Source organism: Dendrobates tinctorius, unplaced genomic scaffold, assembly GCF_039654945.1.
Source record: "Dendrobates tinctorius isolate UK_male_01 unplaced genomic scaffold, ASM3965494v1 ptg000155l, whole genome shotgun sequence".
NCBI classification, from domain to species: Eukaryota; Metazoa; Chordata; class Amphibia; order Anura; family Dendrobatidae; genus Dendrobates; species Dendrobates tinctorius.
In genome coordinates, this window is record NW_027361822.1 from 23,362,554 (window position 1) to 23,382,529 (window position 19,976).

At 43.2% G+C, this 19,976-nt stretch overlaps 1 protein-coding gene across 1 annotated transcript in view; it reads right to left on the reverse strand.

Moving 5' to 3' along the window:
* LOC141051188 (uncharacterized) overlaps positions 1-19,976 on the reverse strand; it is a 181,746-nt gene that overhangs the window by 73,860 nt on the left and 87,910 nt on the right. Inside the window, 5 exon segments of the mRNA XM_073548052.1 lie at positions 1,153-1,243; positions 1,620-1,717; positions 1,806-1,929; positions 2,013-2,192; positions 2,322-2,467. Of these exon segments, the coding sequence (XP_073404153.1) occupies positions 1,153-1,243; positions 1,620-1,717; positions 1,806-1,929; positions 2,013-2,192; positions 2,322-2,467 (639 nt within the window).

Below are 19,976 nucleotides of genomic sequence, written 5' to 3' on the forward strand. Positions count from 1 at the left end.
AGTCTTCACCCCGGATTTTCGTTTTGAGGGAACATATACTTTCAAGGATTATTTATTGTAAAGTGAAATCGGTAAAGGCAGAATTAGTTCCCTATAAAACATTTGATTAGTCAACTTTCAGAAGAGAATAAATTCTGGAATCAGATCTTGGATTTTTCTTACACAATGAGAAATAATTGTAAATTCTGCTAATGTTCTTCTCTACGTCACATCAGAGAATGTTCCAATTTATGGTTATTCACAGACTGCACGGTCCTCGGCTTTTATGTAGAATATCGGACATATTAAATATTCTAAATGTCCCAAGTGTAACTCAGAGGCGGCAGATCTATCTCGGATGTATTGGGACTGCCGAGAAATTAGGGAATTTTGGGAACCAGTTATCACATTTGTTGCTGAGAGTCCGAATATTATTTTGTCATTTCATTTTTTTTATAGGAGTCAAGATGGATTGTCCTACTAAGGATCTAATTACTTCACGGTAATTATCTACCAGGGGAGTGATATTTAAGGACTGGATAACTTCTAAAAATACGGTATATATTTCCAACAACAGCTTGGGCCAAGTTACACGTCTCAATAAATTAATTTCTGGGATAATTAAAAGCAAACAGTTTAGGAAATATGGACAAAAATTATTGATTGAAGGATTTTCTCTTCTTTCCTCTCCTCTGAATGGAGGAGGAGGGGCGGGAGGCGTTTAAATAAAAAAAGAAAGAAATAATATAATTATCATATTTTTATCATTTCTTATGTTTACGTGTCTTCTGTTCATATTTGAGCATATAAATAAAAAGGACTTGGACTGGTGTCTCATCATAAAAGCAAGGCCCACCATACGGATTATATTTTTCTTCACGTGATTTTTTATGTTGTCAGCACATTCTATGTACACTGTCATCTGGCTTTGCGGTTTAGAGATCTGGGAAGGCAAGGGTCAGCATCTTCTAATTTCAGGTAGTAGGGAGCTTTCTCCGGACTGTAAGCTCTGGTTGGAACAGATCTCACTCCAACAGAAGGTCTTCCAATGCCCAAAGTATTGGGGACAATTTGTGTTTAGCAGGAGAATGGCCGGACTACACCGCAGATACAGCCGCATACAGTGACTGAGAAGAATCTGTGACTTTCCTGCATTTAGAGGTTACTACTCACCTGGGTATTCACATGTAGGAATCTCCACTTTGCACCACTCATCACCCCTCACATATGTCTCTGTAGTATTAATATGGGTCAGATCTTCACCCTGAAACAAATATTGTAAGAGTCACTGACAGATTGAGAAGTCACATCTATGATCAGCTCTAATCCTGCCATCTCCACCATTACACAAGTATAAAACATATAATACTGGTGGATAAAACAAGACTGAGCACAAGACCTTCACAGCCGACTACACATCATACGGGAGATCTCATGACTAGTGATGAGCGAGTATATTCCATGTGTGGAATTCCTAACAAACAGGCAATCCCCACATGTATTCAGCTTGTCTAGCAGCCGCAAATCATGCAGCTTTGTCGACAAACACTAAATCTCCGAGCCCGCCAAAATACTCGGAGACCACCCGAGCAATGAGTATACTCGCTCATCACTACTCATGACACCTTCTCTCCATCTACCTGATGATACTGAGGAACCTCGGGATTTTCCTGTTTACAGTCCTGAGGAAGAAGAGGACGGGGACATCTCTCTGGTGTTGTCCTCTTACTGGATAAAACTGGAGGAAACACATACAGGGACTGAATTCATTCTTTACATACAGATAATTATAGGCCATATGTATTTAGTCCTGTCTATTACAGTACCTGGTGATGTGAGGGGCTGGGGAACCTCCATCATGACGTCATTGTACAGATCTCTGTGTCCTTCTAAATACTCCCACTCCTCCATGGAGAAATAGACGGAGACATCCTGACACCTTATAGGAACCTGACACATACAATGATATCATCATCCCCCAGATCCCTTCATATCATTACTGTATAATGTCCCAGCATTCCCAGCAGTGTCACCTCTCCAGTCAGCAGCTCAAACATCTTGTAGGTGAGTTCTAGAATCTTCTGGTCATTGATGTCCTCATGTATCAGGGGGTGAGGTGGAGGCTCTGTGATTGGGCTCAGGGGTCTTCCCCATCCCTCAGACACCGGGTCCTGACAGCGCTCACTAGAGGTCTTCTTCACTACTGTGTAATCCTGGTTATGGAGAGACACATTAATAAATCTCACTACAGACATTTCCAGAGTCCTCACCTCTCTAGTTCTGTCCATCGGTTATTCCCATAGATAAGAATGATGTAATGTGACGTCATCAGAATCTCTCACCTCTCCAGTAAGCCGGAAGAGGATCTCTAGGGTGAGGTGTAATATCCTCTCCATCTTGTTCCTGTCCCTATCCATCCTTGACTGGTCAATCAGGAAAATTCTCTTACATAGAAGATTTCCACTGAGAGGATCTGATATTATAGGACCTGAAAGTGAAGAAGATGATGATGTAAACTCATAAGGAATCCTGAGTAATAATACAATTACTGAAGATAATAAGGGGAAACATATGAGGAGATACAACGTGTAGTGTTGTATTTGCTCTTCTAGTATGGGCTGAAACATAAGTTGCAAAAGGCCTCACCAGCGAGCCCCTCTTCTACAACAGCTCTGCCCCTTTTGGAGTTGATTAAAGTTGTGTGATCGTTTCCAGAGATCGGCCATTTTCCTGAAGTAAACCGCTATGGAAACAACGAGAACTGCGGGGACTCTGACGACATTTTGAGAAAGACGACGCGGGCCTCCAACTGCCAACACCCCCTCCTCCCAGCCCGGGGCCCGCAGAATTGCCCAACTCCTGCCGCCTTTGCTGCCAACATCCTGCAGCAATGACCCTGCCCCCTGGAATACCGCTCCACCGCAGCCACCTCCCCCATGTAAGTTACACTTGGATTATAAGACGCATCCCAATCCCACCTGATTTTCTTATAATCCGAAAAATATGGTACATCTTAAAGAGAACCAGTCAGCAGGATTTTGCAAAGCAAAGTACAGTCATGATTATACTGGTGTTGTAATACTGATTAAACAGATACATGAAGTGAAGAAATCAGTTTTGTATTTCTTGTTTAACCAGCGTTTGAAGTTCTCCTGTAATCATATCTTTGTGCACCGGCGTGGCCTGTGGGCCGGGTCTTTACTTGGTGCTATTGTACTTTAGTCATCCCCCTTTTTGAATGAAAGGTTACTGATCCGTCAGTGACCTTCTTCCTATTTTAAATATCGCACTGGCACAGTAATTGTCGTGGTCTCCAAAAAACTGTATTTTGCCAACAAAATGGTGATGACGGCAGTGGTGCATTCGCAGTCGTGTCTCCAATATATCGATCTCATTTTTCAATCGGTGAATGCGCCGCCTACTACGTACAGAGGACCAGCGCGGGAGCGCAGAAGAGAAAGTAAAATCTGCTTCCAAAGATACTGCAAGTTATTTCAAACTTAAGCAGCTGTAAACTACTACAGAACGATCTTATATAGCTAAAATGTCTGGCCAGTGTCGGAACGGTCGCGATACCTTCTGTTAGATTTGTGGAGAGTACACGCTTAAGCCTCAAAGACGCACAGCTCTCATTATGAAAGCCTATGAGCTGTACTTTGGATCTTTGGATGCAAGATTGGGGATCAAGACAAATCCTGGGCTGCTCACATCTGTTGTGTAAGATGTGTGTTACGATGTGTTGAGCGCTAACCAGATCCTTAGAACTAGGGGCCCTAGTCTATCCCTTTCACTCGGGTTACTCCTGAAGGTGGAGACGCTGGGTTCTCGTGCCTTGCTATTCTCTTATATCAAACCTTCAGAAGAGTAAACACGGCATTCATACAGGTACTTAGGCAGAGGTGCTCAAGTAGAGTGTCCAGCCCTTAGTAATAGTAGAGAAATAAACTTGGCACTCAAAGTTAATAAAAGAAAAGTTCGTTTTATTCCGCATCCAGTGATTATGTTGCTCAGTTAAACGTTTTCGGTCCACTTCAGGACCTTCATCAGAACTTATAATTGTTTACTAGCGGTACATAAACAACACAAAAAGAAAACAAAGAAAAACAAAATGATAAAAACAAAATCAGACAATGCATTACAATCATACATTCAATGAAGAATAACTCCATTTAGTTTCATGGAGGTCGTGATTGTCATCAGTGAACTATGAAATAGGAGCAAGATAGCTCTAGCTATAAAGGAAAACAAGAGTGAAAAAGCCGGTAAAGCATATCTAGTAAATGCAGGTACAAAGGATGTAGGGGTGCCAGGAAATCGGTGCCCAGAGAAGGGAGTCCAGAAGGAGGTGACCCTGGTTCTGTAGGTAAGCCACAGGGATATTATATCCTGATAGGTCAATCCTGTAGTATTTCAGGATAAATCTCAGTGGAAACAGTAATTAACAGTCATATATTCATGGAGTGGTAATAAGTACAAAAGTTGTTAGTAAATAAAGGGAAGAGGAACACAAAGTTATGTATGACCGTACTTGTCATGTTGTATTATAAGCGCACACCTTGTCTACTAGGTAGTCTGTCAATATTGGTACTGTCTGAGGATTATCTCATCAGCGGGCAATATGCTGTATAGTAGTGTAAGAATACAAAAAGTGTTGTTACCTGGATGCTGGAAGGAACCACTATGCTTCAGTGCATGGTACTGCGAATGACCTCGCCTGGGAAATGCGCTGTTTGCACTGTGAGCCCCTTGGAAGGGACTCCCTTCTCTGGGCACCGATTTCCTGGCACCCCTACATCCTTTGTACCTGCATTTACTAGATAAGCTTTACCGGCTTTTTCACTCGTTTTTCCTTTATAGCTAGAGCAATGGCTGAGTCATCACTACATCTCGGCCTCATCGTGCTGCATGTCACATGATAAAAACAAAACTTAAGGCAGAAAGACCCACAAACATGCTACAACTGAAGTCACTGCAGTAAAGGCCAACAAGGCCTCACAGAAGAGGAGACCCTGCGTTTGGTGACGTCCATGGCTTCCAGACGTCAGGCTGACATTACCTGCAGAGCAATCTCTACAGAGTATTAAAAATGGACATTTTATTTATTGGACAGTTAATTTGGACAATTACTTTTGAGCCCCTGAAATGAGGCGGCTTTGAAGAAAAAGGACTGCAATTCCTAATCGTTTCACAGCAGATTTTTGTTCAACCCCTTTAATTACACCTGAAAGTCTCCACTTCAATTGCATCTCAGCGGCTTCATTTTATATCCAAAATCGTGGCCAGCAGAGCTGAAATCACGAAGATTTGACCACTGTTGAAATATTTCTGGACCGAAGTGTGAATAATACAGAGAGAACTTCCGACTGGTGGAGAACAGCCGAACCTGATGGAGAACAACCGATCCTGATGGAGAACGACCAAGCCTGGTGGAGAACGGCCAAACCTGATGGAGAATGGCCAAACCTGACGAAGAACGGCCAAACCTGACAGAGAACAGCCAAACCTGATGGAGAACGGCCGAATCTGATGGAGAATGGCCGTACCTAATGGAGAAAGGTCAAAGCTGTTGGAGAACGGCCGATCCTGATGGAGAAAGGCCCAACCTGATGGAGAATGGCCAAACCTGATGGAGAACAGCCAAACCTGATGGACAACAGCCAAACCTGATAGAGAACGGCCAAACCTGACAGAGAACGGCTAAAACTGATGGAGAACGGCCGAATCTGATGGAGAATGGCCGAACCTAATGGAGAACGGCTGAACCTGGTGGCGAACGGCCAAACCTGATGGAGAACGGCCATGTCAGGAACACCGTACTGTACTTGCTCACTGAGCCAGTGCGCGTGTCCTGAGTGTTAGGATCCTGTCAGCGCCGGCGTGCAGCCTCCGTTGAGCAGGGACTCACCCGCACTGTAGGGGTACCGGGGTCAGGTACAGCCAGAAAGTACCGATGCACAGGACCTGTGGATGCTGAAGTTTAGCAAGCAGACACGGGACCTACGGTCATGTGACTGCAAGGGGGCGGGGCTTAGCATCCTGCTTAGTGAGATGGAAAGACACTATACAGAATTACTCAGAGTCAGGCAAAACGGGGTTCATACACAGAGATAGCCGTAACGTACCAAGGATGAGACAGAGCGGATAGTCAGGGCCAAGCAGCAGTCAAAACCAAACAGACATAGAAGGTACCAAGCAGAATCCAAAGCAATATCCAGAGAACAGACCGAGTCATACACAGATTATCAAGCAACCAGAACACAGCACAAACACACTCAGGGGTCACCACACAATGCCAAGGGCGAAAGTATAACTGATGGGGATGGGAGCATCCTGAGGCTATAAGAAGCCTCCCCCAGAACCAGGGAGAGGCCACAATCATAGCCCCAGGTGTGCAGGTAAGCCTGCACCGGGATCACAACCTTTAACCCCAGAAATGCCAGTTATCAGCACTGGTTCCAGACATTAACCCCACGTGTGCGAGTCAAACCCGCACTAAGATCACGACAGGCCAAACCCGACGAAGAACGGCCAAACCTGACAGAGAACAGCCAAATCTGATGGAGAAAGGCCCAACCTGATGGAGAACAGCCAAACCTGATAGAGAACGGCTAAAACTGATGGAGAACGGCCGAATCTGATGGAGAACGGCTGAACCTGGTGCAGAATGGCCAAACCTGATGGAAAACGGCTCAACCTGGAGGAGAACGGCCGAACCTGGCTGAGAACGACCAAATCTGAGAGACAAACTGCCGAACCCAGAGAAACTTTGTCTGTTATAAGTTAGTTTAACTCTGGGCTCTCATTCGGATGAAAAGTTCACTTGGAGGAGAAAGCCCACCCTAAGGAGAATGCTCAGCAATGGCTGCCTGAGGGGGACGGGAGGCCGACTGCATCAGAATATGGGGATTTTACCAAACACGTGACTACCTCAGGGAGAACACACATTACATAGGGGTCCAGCAGAGCCAGTGTTAATACTGAAGGGGTAATGTCTCCACATACCTCCACCTGCAGAGCCCCACACCACATATATGGCTGCTCTGTGCGCACAGGACCTGGGATGAGGTCACAGGAGGGGAGGAGTCAGGGGTCACATGATCAGGGGCCTCAGTGTATGCAGGACTCTGCTGTGCTGGTTGTCATGGTGCTGGATGAGGGGAAGTTTACTGTGAAGTCAAGAGTAGTGATGAGCAAACATGCTGGGATAAGCGGAGTGTTTCAAACAGGATGGGTTTAGATAAGTGGAATATTCCACAATGGCCGAGTCATCACTACATCTCGGCCTCATCGTGCTGCATGTCACATTGTGGAAAACAACATCATCCCTAAGAAACTGTTGGATGCCCATCTGAACATTAATCCAAGGTTGGCCACATTATATCAAATACCAAAAGTACATAAGAATTCCCATGATCCTCTGGGAAGACCCATAGTGGCTGCAAATGAGGGGCTCTGTGAAGTTATCTGTAATGTGATTGAGTATTTTCTCAAACCCCTTGTGAAACAGTCACCCTCCTATATTAACCCCTTCATGACCCAGCCTATTTTGACCTTAACGACCCGGCCATTTTTTGCAATTCTGACCAGTGTCCCTTTATGAGGTAATATCTCAGGAACGCTTCAACGCATCCTAGCGATTCTGAGTTAGTTTTTTTCGTGATATATTGGGCTTCATGTTAGTGGTAAATTTAGGTCGATAATTTTTGCGTTTATTTGTGAAAAAATCAGAAATTTGGCGAAAATTTTGCAATTTTCACATTTTGAATTTTTATTCAAAAAAACCAGAGAGTTATGTGACACAAAGTGGTTACTAAATAACATTTCCCACACGTCTACTTTACATCAGCACAATTTTGGAAACAAAATATTTTTTTGTTAGGAAGTTATAAGGGTTAAAAGTTGACCAGCGATTTCTCATTTTTACAATAAAATTTACAAAACCATTTTTTTAGGGACCACCTCACATTTGAAGTCACTTTGAGGGGTCTATATGGCAGAAAATACCCAAAAGTGACACCATTCTAAAAACTGCACCCCTCAAGCTACTCAAAACTACATTCAAGAAGATTATTAACCCTTCAGGTGTTTCACAGGAACTAAAGCAACGTGGAAAGAAAAAATGGACATTTTAATTTTTCCCCCAAAAATTTTCTTTTAGCATCAATTTTTTCATTTTCACAGGGGTAACAGGATAAAATGGATCCTAAAATTTGTTGGGCAATTTCTCCTGAGTACACCGATACCTCATATGTGGTCATAAACCACTGTTTGGGCACACGGCAGGGCTCAGAAGGGAAGGAGCGCCATTTGACTTTTTGAATGGAAAATATGCTGGAATATTTAGCGGACACCATGTCGCGTTTGGAGAGCCCCTGTGTGCCTAAACATTGGAGCTCCCCCACAAGTGACCCCATTTTGGAAACTAGACCCCCCAAGGAACTTATCTAGATGCATAATGATCACTTTGAACCCCCAGGTGCTTCACAAATTGATCTGTAAAAAAAAAAAAGTACATTTTTTTCACAAAAATTTTCTTTTAGCCTCAGTTTTTTCATTTTCACATGGGCAACAGGATAAAATGGATCCTAAAATTTGTTGAGCAATTTCTCCTGCGTACACCGATACCTCATATGTGGTTAGGGTGACCACAAAAAAATCGATGTCGGAATTTTGTCCGTCTGGACCCCACAAAACGATTCCCCTTTCCAGATATTGAGATAGCCAAAATTTGAGCTCGATCAAACGACGTTAACCCGTGCCGCTCGTCGCTCAAAGTTATAAAAAATCCAAATTGAGGTTTTTTAAGATTTAGGTATTTTGCATAGTCTGTTAGACTATAAAGAATGTGACAACAACATTGCAGAAATAGCCCTGACCAAATTTTCGAACCATTTGTGGTATTTGAATGCAGAGTTGGTGGGATTATCGTTTTTTGATCCCACCATTACAGACAATGAAAAGTTGTTAATGGCTAATAAATTGCTCAGTAGCACAGATGAACCATCAGAGCACGCTAGGGTTGTAAAGCCAAAAGTTAGGAAAGAAAAATTAAAAGAGGTAGGAAGTAACCGACTTTAACGACCTTCTGACAAAAGATGAAGAACAAAAGCAATATGTCCAGCAAGTTGTAAGCAAATGCCGAGCATTATATTCTGACGTTTCAAAAACTACTTTAACAAAAGCTCTAGAATAGATTAGATAACTATGTAAAATTATCAACTCATGTAGGTTAGCGTGCTCTGATGGTTCATCTGTGCTACTGAGCAATTTATTAGCCATTAACAACTTTTCATTGTCTGTAATGGTGGGATCAAAAAACGATAATCCCACCAACTCTGCATTCAAATACCACAAATGGTTCGAAAATTTGGTCAGGGCTATTTCTGCAATGTTGTTGTCACATTCTTTATAGTCTAACAGACTATGCAAAATACCTAAATCTTAAAAAACCTCAATTTGGATTTTTTCAAACTTTGAGCAACGAGCGGCACTGGTTAACGTCGTTTGATCGAGCTCAAATTTTGGCTACCTCAATATCTGGAAAGGGGATTCGTTTTGTGGGGTCCAGACGGACAAGATTCCAACATTTTTTTCCCCCTATATGAGATCCGGTCACCCTAGTGGTCATAAACCACTGTTTGGGCGTACGGCAGGGTCCGGAAGGGAAGGAGCACCATTTGACTTTTTGAATGGAAAATTAGCTCCAATCGTTATCGGACACCATGTCGCGTTTGGAGGGCCCCTGTGCACCTAAACATTAGAGCTCCCCCACAAGTGACCCCATTTTGGAAACTAGACCCCTTATGGAACTTATCTAGATGTGTAGTGAGCACTTTGAACCCCCAAGTGCTTCACAAAAGTTTATAACACAGAGCAGTGAAAATAAAAAATATTTTTTTTTCCTCAAAAATGATTTTTTAGCACACTATTTTTAATTTTCACAAGGCTAACAGGAGAAATTGGACCACAAAAGTTGTTGCCCAGTTTGTCCTGAGTACACTGGTACCCCATATGTGGGGGGAACCACTGTTTGGGCACACGGCAGGGCTCAGAAGGGAAGGAGGGCCATTTGACTTTTTGAAATGCAAATTACTTCTAATCATTAGCGGACACCATGTCGTGTTTGGAGAGCCCCTGAGGTGCCTAAACAGTAGAAATCCCCCACAAGTGACCCCATTTTGGAAACTAGACCCCCCAAGGAACTTATCTAGATGTGTGGTGAGCACCTTGAACCCCCAAGCGCTTCACAGAAGTTTATAACGCAGAGCCGTGAAAATAAAAAATATTTTTTTCCTCAAAAAAAATGATTTTTAGCCAGCAATTTTTTTTTCCACAAGGGTAGCAAGATAAATTGGACCCAAAAAGTTGTTGTCCAGTTTGTCCTGAGTACGCTGATACCCCATATGTGGGTGGGGACCACTGTTTGGGTACACGTCGGGGCTCGGAAGGGAAGTAGTGACATTCTGAAATGCTGACTTTGATGGAATGGTCTGCGGGCATCATGTTACATTTGCAGAGCCCCTGATGTGCCTAAACAGTAGAAATCCCCCACAAGTGACCCCATTTTGGAAACTAGACCCCCCAAGGAACTTATCTAGATGTGTGGTGAGCACCTTGAACCCCCAAGTGCTTCACAGAAGTTTATAACGCAGAGCCGTGAAAATAAAAAATAATTTTTTTTCCTCAAAAAAAATGATTTTTAGCCAGCAATTTTTTTTTTCACAAGGGTACCAGGATAAATTGGACCCCAGAAGTTGTTGTCCAGTTTGTCCTGAGTACGCTGGTACCCCATATATGGGGGGGAACCATTGCTTGGGCACACGTAAGGGCTCGGAATGGTAGTGACGTTTTGAAATGCAGACTTTGATGGAATGGTCTGCGGTCGTCATTACGTTTGCAGAGCCACTGATGTGCCTAAACAATAGAAACCCCCCACAAGTGACCCCATTTTGGAAACTAGACCCCCCAAGGAACATATCTAGATGCCTGGTGAGCACTTTGAACCCCCAAGTGCTTCACAGAAGATTATAACGCAGAGACGTGAAAATAAAAAAAAAAGTTTTCCACAAAAATAATATTTTAGCCCCCAATTTGTAATTTTCCCAAGGGTACCAGGAGAAATTAGACCCCCAAAGTTGTTGTGCAATTTTTCCTGAGTACGCTGATACCCCATATGTTGGGGTAAACCACTGTTTGGGCACACGTCGGGGCTTGGAAGGGAGGGAGCACCGTTTGACTTTTTGAACGCAAAATTGGCTGGAATCAATGGTTGCACCATGTCGCATTTGGAGACCCCTGTGATGTGCCTAAACAGTGGAAACCCCTCAATTCTAACTTCAACTCTAACCCCAACACATCCCTAACCACATCCCTAACCCCAACACATCCCTAACCCTAATCCAAACCCTAACCATAACCCTAACCCCAACACACCCCTAACCCTAATCCCAACCCTAACCATAACCCTAACCCTAATTCCAACCCTAACCCTAATTCCAACCCTAACCCTAATTCTAACTCTAATTCCAACCCTAACCCTAATTCCAACCCTAACCCTAATTCCAACACTAACCCTAATTCCACCCTAACCCTAATTCCAACCCTAACCCTAATTCCAACCCTAACCCTATTTCCAACCATAACCCTAACCCTATTTCCAATCCTAACCCTAACCCTCTTTCCAACCCTAACCCTCCTTCCAACCCTAACCCTCGTTCCAACCCTAACCCTAACCCTCTTTCCAACCCTAACCCTAATGGAAAAATAAAAATAATTTCTTTATTTTATTAGTTGTTCCTGCCTATGGGGGTGATAATCGGGGGGTTTATTTACTTTTCATTCTATTTTGATTACTGTGAGAGTTTATCACAGTGATCAAAATCAATGAAAGGAAATTGCAGCTGGCGGGCGCACTGCGCATGCACCCGCCATTTTCCAATATGGCAGCGCCCATGGTCTGGAACCGCGGGACACCGGGAGCCATAGCGGCACTCGGTGAGTACCAGGGGGTGGGAGGGGGGGCGATCGGAAGGCGGGGGAGCGGAGGGAAGGCGGGGGGGCAGATGATGACATTGTCATTCAGTGGCGGGGGGCAGATCGCCCCCGTTAACCGGTGGGGGGGGTCGGATCGGTGTCACCAGCCATGTCCGATGCTACAGCAGCGTCGGACATAGCTGGATTGTAATATTTCATCAATTTTCATTGATGAAATATTACTATCGCTCTGATTGGCTGTTTCACTTTTAACAGCCAATCAGAGCGATCGTAGCCACGTTGGGGGGCGAAGCCACACCCCCCCGTGGTGAAGTACAAAGCCCCCTATATCTGTGGGTCGGGTGACCTTTCAGTGACCTAGGTCACCCGACCCGCAGGGGGGCTTTGAAGTCATGACACAGGGTATGCGTCATTGGTCGGAATGGCACCGACTTTCATGATGCATACGCTGTGTCACTGGTCGGGAAGGGATTAAGGATACCACTGCGGCCCTTGGCCATTTGGAAAATATGCAGCTTACTGAAGGAATTGATTTTAGTCACAGCGGATGTTGAGGCTTTATATTCCTTGATTAGGCATCGTGATGGACTAAAGGCTGTTCAAAAACATCTACTTCATAGCAATTAGGATAAAGATTTGGCCGACTTTATTTTGAGGTTACTGGAATATGTCCTTACCTATAATGCCTTTATTTTTTATGGTAAGATTTACCTGCAAAAGCAGGGTACAGCTATGTGGGCATCTTGTGCCCCCTCTTATGCCAATTTATTCATGGGGGCTTGGGAAAGGACAATATTCCAGGAAGAGGAAATCCCGGGAGTGGAACGGATCCATAATTGGATCCATTTCATTGATGATATCATGTTCATATGGGATGGTTCGACAGATGATCTAATGTTCCTGATGGACCAATTAAACAATAATGATCAAAATATCAAATTGACATACAAGTATGGACGTAGTATTGATTTTTTATCCATTACAGTTCTACCAAATGGGCATTTGTCCACAACGGTATTTCCGAAAACCCACAGCAACAAACTCATTGTTACACGCAGCTTCAGCGCATCCCAAAACAACTATCAATGGGATACCAATTGGACAATTTTTGCGCAATAAGAGAATATGCTCGGAGGAGAGCCTTTTTGAGGAGCAGTCTACAATTTTGAAAAAACGATTTCATGATAGAGGCTATGGCAGAAGAGCCATCGAGAAGGGATACATGAGAGCAAAAAATATCCCCAGAGAGCAGCTTCTACATAAAAACGTTCCATCAAAGAGTAATAGAAGTAATGAACAACAGGTAAGATTTATTACCAATTACAACAATAAATGGTTTGATGTCAAAAATATGGCTCAGAAACACTGGCAAATACTGTTGACTGACCCACTTCTCAAAAACATCTTACCATCATGCCCCTCTTTTGTCGCAAAAAGAGCCTCAAATTTAAGGGACATGTTATCACACAGCTCATATGATCCCTAGAGGAAGGAAATGGCCTAAAGAAACAATGAACGTAAAGGCTTCTTCCCATGCAGGATTTGTAAGGGGTGTGCAAATTTGAAAAAAGGTCAACAACTTTGCAACTTTGATCATACAAGGAGCTTTGAAATTAGAACCCACATGTCAGGAATCGAACCTGGAACCTCTTGTCTGCTGGCCAGCAGCACAGCCATCTGAGCTATGCGGCTGCTTGGAAGATCCCATGCGAAACCAGATACCAGTGATTCTTGTTCTTGATCAGCTCCACCCTGTGCTCTCCTAAATTGGCCTATTGATTGCTAATTGCCCACCCTATATAACCTCAGCCAGTACACTTCCTCATTGTGTGATTATTGTGCTTCCAGCCTGTAGTCAAGCTCCTTCTCCTGCTGCTGCTGCTGCTGCTGCTGCTGCTGCTCCATCTGCTAAGTATCGCTGATCCCGTGTACCGACTTCTGGCTTTTCCTCTGACTTCGTTATCCGCCTGCTCCATCTGCTAAGTATCGCTGATCCCGTGTACCGACTTCTGGCTTTTCCTCTGACTTCGTTATCTGCCTGCTCCATTGCTAAAGTATTGCTTATCCAGTGTACTGACTTTCGGCTTCACCTGACTACGCTTCCTGCCTTGCTCCCTTCTAGTGGTTGCAATAACACTGGCTCCAACCTGAACCAGATCGTGACAGAATAATCACGCGCCAAAATGGAGTCCGTTGTAGCCACCCTGACAAAACAAGTTTCTGAACTTCAAAGTTTTTGTACCACTTACCAAGAAAAATATTCTAAACTACAAACAGTAGTATCAGGCCAACAAAAGGAAATAATTGAACTACAAAGGCAACTTCTTGACATGCGCAATTCAAGCCCAGAATCAAACGCACGGATGCCGCTGCCTGCAAAATTCAGTGGGGATCGTCAGCAGTACCGAGGATTCCTCAACCAATGCCGGATATACTTCCAAATGCAACCTGCTCCATTTACCAGCGATAGGAAGAAAGTATTTTTTCTGATTAATCTCCTGACTGATGAAGCTCTTGCATGGGCCTCACCATATGTGGAAAAGAACTATGACATCCTTAATAACTTAGATTCCTTCATCACAGCTATGAATCAAGTTTTTGATGATCCAAACCGTTGTGCCACAGCAGAAACCAAGTTGCATAATTTACGCCAAGGACGACGCTCGGTCGCTGAATATACATCAGAGTTCCGTCGCTGGGTGGCCGACACCACATGGAACTCAGCGGCCCAGAGAAGTCAGTTTCGACGAGGATTATCAGAGTCAGTAAAGGATGAGCTTGCCAGGGGCGAAACCCCTGATCAGTTGGAAGACTTTATTCACCTATGTGTTCGAATAGACCAGAGGCTCACCGAGCGGAGAAAGGAGAGACTTCGAGTACTGGAAAATAACCCTGCCTTTTCTTTCTCTTCGTCTAACCATGAACAAAAGACGCAAAGTGTGTCTGAACCGATGCAAATCGATGTTATTCGAAAACCGCTCTCAGCACAAGAAAAGCAGAGGCGACGGGCTGAAAATTTATGTCTCTATTGTGGGGGCTCAGGTCATTTCGCCATCAATTGTCCTAATAAAAGGACTATAGCCTTCATAAGCGACATGACTGCAAGCGATACAGACCTCTCCAAACAGCCATATCCTAGTATGCAGAAGATTTCATCAGTAACGCAGGAGAAAAACAGGATGTGTGCATCATCATCTCATTTTGTCATTCCCATTCAGGTCATTATGGGCAACCAAACAGTACGATGTTCGGCCTTGTTAGATTCTGGAGCAGGAGGGAATTTTATGGACTTAAAATTCACATTGGATAATAATATTTCAAGCAGAACTAAATCCATACCAATCGAAATGGAAACGGTGGACGGATCACCCTTATCTTCTGGACCTGTTACTCATGAGACGATTGAACTTGAGATTTGTATGGAACCTGATCATCACGAAACTGTCAGTTTCCATCTGATTTCCTCTCCAAAATTTCCCATTATCCTAGGAGTTCCCTGGTTCTCAACTCATAACCCCTCTATCAACTGGGCTTCAAGGACCATTACCTTCCCTTCAGAATACTGTAAGAACAATTGCCATAGTGATCCACCTGTTCCTAAACAAATCCAAGTATCTGAGATTTCTCATACGAAGGAAGATAAACTACCACCGCAATACCAACAATTTTCTGATGTCTGCAGCAAGAAAAAAGCTGATCAATTGCCTCCTCATCGTCCGTATGACTGCCCCATCGAGCTGCTTCCTGGAACAACTATTCCATTTGGGCGAATTTACAATCTCTCTGAACCAGAACTGAAGGTACTGAGAGAGTATCTGGATGAAAACTTAGAGAAAGGCTTCATCCGACCTTCTACATCTCCAGCTGGGGCACCCTTATTCTTTGTTGAAAAGAAAGACTCAACTCTGCGGCCATGTATCGATTACAGGGAAATTAATAAAATTACCGTAAAAAATCGCTACCCACTTCCGTTAATTCCAGAGTTATTAGAAAGACTCCGCTCTGCTAAAATTTTTACTAAACTGGACCTGAGAGGGGCCTACAACCTCATACGGATTCGCCCTGGAGATGAGTGGAAGACCGCCTTCAGAACAAGATACGGACATTTTGAGTACCTAGTGATGCCTTTTGGCCTTAGCAACGCCCCAGCCACCTTTCAGCACTTCATTAATGATGTGTTTCGAGATTTTTTGGATCAATTTGTTGTTGTTTATCTCGATGACATTCTTATATTTTCAGATACCTTGGAGGAGCATCGCAGGCAAGTCCAGTTAGTCTTGGAACGTCTACAGGAGAATCATCTCTACATAAAACTTGAGAAATGTGAATTCGAACAACCCACGATCCAATTTTTAGGATATGTCATCTCCCCAGAAGGTCTGAGCATGGATCCTGATAAGATCAATGCAGTGGTGGATTGGCCACCCCCAAAGAATTTGAAAGACGTTCAGCGCTTCATTGGCTTCGCCAACTTCTACAGAAGATTCATTAAAAACTTTTCAAAAATTATTCTGCCAATCACCTTGCTAACCAAGAAAACCCAAGTTTTTTTTTGGTCTACAGAGGCGCAGGAGTCTTTTGACAAATTAAAAAATCTTTTTACTTCCGCACCACTACTAGTCCATCCAAATCCGGAACTGCCATTTGTTGTTGAAGTGGATGCCTCTGATTCTGCAGTGGGAGCCATTCTGTCTCAGCGAGTTGGAGATAAGATGCAGCTTCATCCATGCGCATTTCTTTCTCATACCATGTCACCGGCGGAAAAGAACTACGACATTGGGAATAAAGAACTTTTAGCCATAAAAGTCGCCTTCTCCGAGTGGAGACATCTCCTAGAAGGTGCCAATCATCCGGTGACCGTCCTCACTGACCACAAAAATCTAGAGTTTTTACGCACAGCAAGAAGACTGTCTGCAAGACAGGCACGGTGGGCCTTGTTTTTCTCAAGATTTAATTTTGTAATTTCCTATTGGCCTGGTTCGAGAAATGGCAAAGCTGAAGCCCTGTCCAGGATTTGTTCTGAACCTCAGGAGAGTTCTAATACTGACAGTACTATTCTGGGCCCCAAAAATTTTTTGGGAATATTGGACTCTAAAGTTTTTTTTTGCTCAGATTAAAAATGGCTACCACAACGACCCTTTTCTTAACCATCCTCCTAAAGATGTCAATCTTTTTTTCAAGAAGGGTTTTTGGATGCTGAACCACAGGGTTTATATCCCAGAATCGGTGAGACTCGAAGTCCTCAAATTAGTCCATGATTCTAAACTTGCAGGACACCCCAGTGTCATGAAAACCCAAGAACTACTACTTCGTTCCTTTTGGTGGCCTAATTGTAGAAGGGATGTGAAAAAATATGTGTCCTCCTGTGTAACATGTGCACGTAACAAGACACCACGTTCCTCTCCTTTAGGACTTCTACAACCTCTTCCAGTTCCATCCAGACCTTGGGGATCAATCTCAATGGATTTCATCGTGGATCTACCTCCATCTAAAAAGATGACTGTGATTCTCGTTGTGGTAGACCAACTCACAAAGATGGCCCATTTCATCCCAACTAAAAGAATTCCTACTGCGGAACAAACTGCTGAGTTAATGATCAAAGAGGTTTTTAAGCTGCATGGGACTCCTGATAATGTAGTCTCCGACAGAGGGGTGCAGTTCACATCGAAATTCTGGAAAAGCTTCTGTACAGCCCTGGGAGTCACTGTGAATCTTTCTACGTCTTTCCATCCGCAATCAAATGGCCAGACGTAGAGGACGAACCAGACTCTCGAGCAATACCTCCGCTGCTTCATTTCATATCTTCAAGATGATTGGGTGGACTATTTACCAACAGCGGAATTTGCTTATAACAACGCTAAACACAGCTCTACAGCCCAAAGTCCTTTTTATGCTAACTATGGCTTGCATCCAGTATGTATTCCTAATCTTCCTTTTGAAACTTCTACCCCTGCTGTTGCTGACCGACTCAACAGATTAAAGGAATCCCAGGAGAAATTAATTGAGATATTGCAAAAGGCCCAAGAAGACTATAAAAAAGCAGCAAATAAACACCGTAGAGAACCTCCTAATCTGCACGTGGGTGACAAGGTTTGGTTGTCCACTAAAAACCTAAAAACACACGTGCCATCTTCTAAATTGGGACAAAAATTCATAGGACCCTTCCAAATTGCTGCACAAATTAACAAAGTTGCTTTCCGGTTGGAACTTCCCAGCAGTCTTAAGATTCACCCAGTGTTTCATGTATCTCTGCTCAAACCATTTTGTGAAAATCCATTTCCAGGAAGAACTCAGCCTCCTCCTCCACCTGAAAGGGTCCATGGCGAGGAAGAATTTATTGTGGAGAAGATTCTGGACTCTAGGAGAATCCGAGGTAACCTGCAGTATCTTGTGCAATGGAAGGGTTACGGACCAGAAGAAAACTCATGGGAACCGGAGGAAAATGTTCATGCTTCTAGGCTAACAAGAATCTTCCATCAGAGGTATCCAGATAAACCAGTCCCTGAGATGTCCAGAGGCCATCCTGGAAGGAGGGGAGTACTGTCAGGAATCGAACCTGGAACCTCTTGTCTGCTGGCCAGCAGCTCAGCCATCTGAGCTATGCGGCTGCTTGGAAGATCCCATGCGAAACCAGATACCAGTGATTCTTGTTCTTGATCAGCTCCACCCTGTGCTCTCCTAACTTGGCCCATTGATTGCTAATTGCCCACCCTATATAACCTCAGCCAGTACACTTCCTCATTGTGTGATTATTGTGCTTCCAGCCTGTAGTCAAGCTCCTTCTCCTGCTGCTGCTGCTGCAGCTGCTCCATCTGCTAAGTATCGCTGATCCCGTGTACCGACTTCTGGCTTTTCCTCTGACTTCGTTATCCGCCTGCTCCATCTGCTAAGTATCGCTGATCCCGTGTACCGACTTCTGGCTTTTCCTCTGACTTCGTTATCTGCCTGCTCCATTGCTAAAGTATTGCTTATCCAGTGTACTGACTTTCGGCTTCACCTGACTACGCTTCCTGCCTTGCTCCCTTCTAGTGGTTGCAATAACACTGTCTCCAACCTGAACCAGATCGTGACACCACATTACTTGTTCTACTAAAGGAGTGATTTATTTTGCTGAGTGCCAATGTAAGAAAATTTACATTGGCATGACTGGCAGAGAACTTAAAGTGCGAGAACATGGTTTTGACATTGAAAAGGCCAAAAATATTAACGACATTGCCTCCAAACCCTCCCAAAACATTTCAAAAAATTCCATCAGAGAAACCCAAGATTACTCTTTTTTAAGGGTATTGATTCTATTGATTTAGGCCCAAAGGGGTGATGTCAGCAAAAGACTAGCGAAAAAAAGAGTGTCAGTGGATATATAGACTGGGCACGCTGACTCCACAGGGACTTAATGAGAATTTTGTCTTTTGTGCGTTCTTGTAACTTGTTTTTCTTGTTATTCCATTGTTTTTTTTGAGGTGTAGGGAGGATTTTGTTTTTTTCCTTTTTCTTTTAATTTTCAAATTGGTTTTAACTTGTCTTCATTTTATTATTCAGTTTTTAGTTTTTGGTGGTATGGCATACCCTTTTGGGGACTGATAGCTTCATTTTAAAGTACAGTTTGATGAAAGACAAGAATTCGTGTTGATTCTCATCAATCAAGAAAAGACTCTTTTTTGTGCTGTATTATATATATATATATATTGTGTATCAGTATGATGTATTTTTTTTATTGTTATAATATCAACATTTTCAGTAGTCTATTCATATGTATTTAATTCATGAATTTTTTAAAGTAATATAATAGTATTTTTCATGTCACTTAGCACTTTAGTAATATTGTTAGTAGTTCATTCACATATATTCATGAATTCATTTAAGGTAATATTGTTTCCTTCATGTCACTTAGCACTTTATTCTTGCACATTAATATGTAATATTATCAATTTTGGGGGATACAGAATATTGTATTTGTATATTTTATATATATATATATATATATATATATATATATTTTTTTT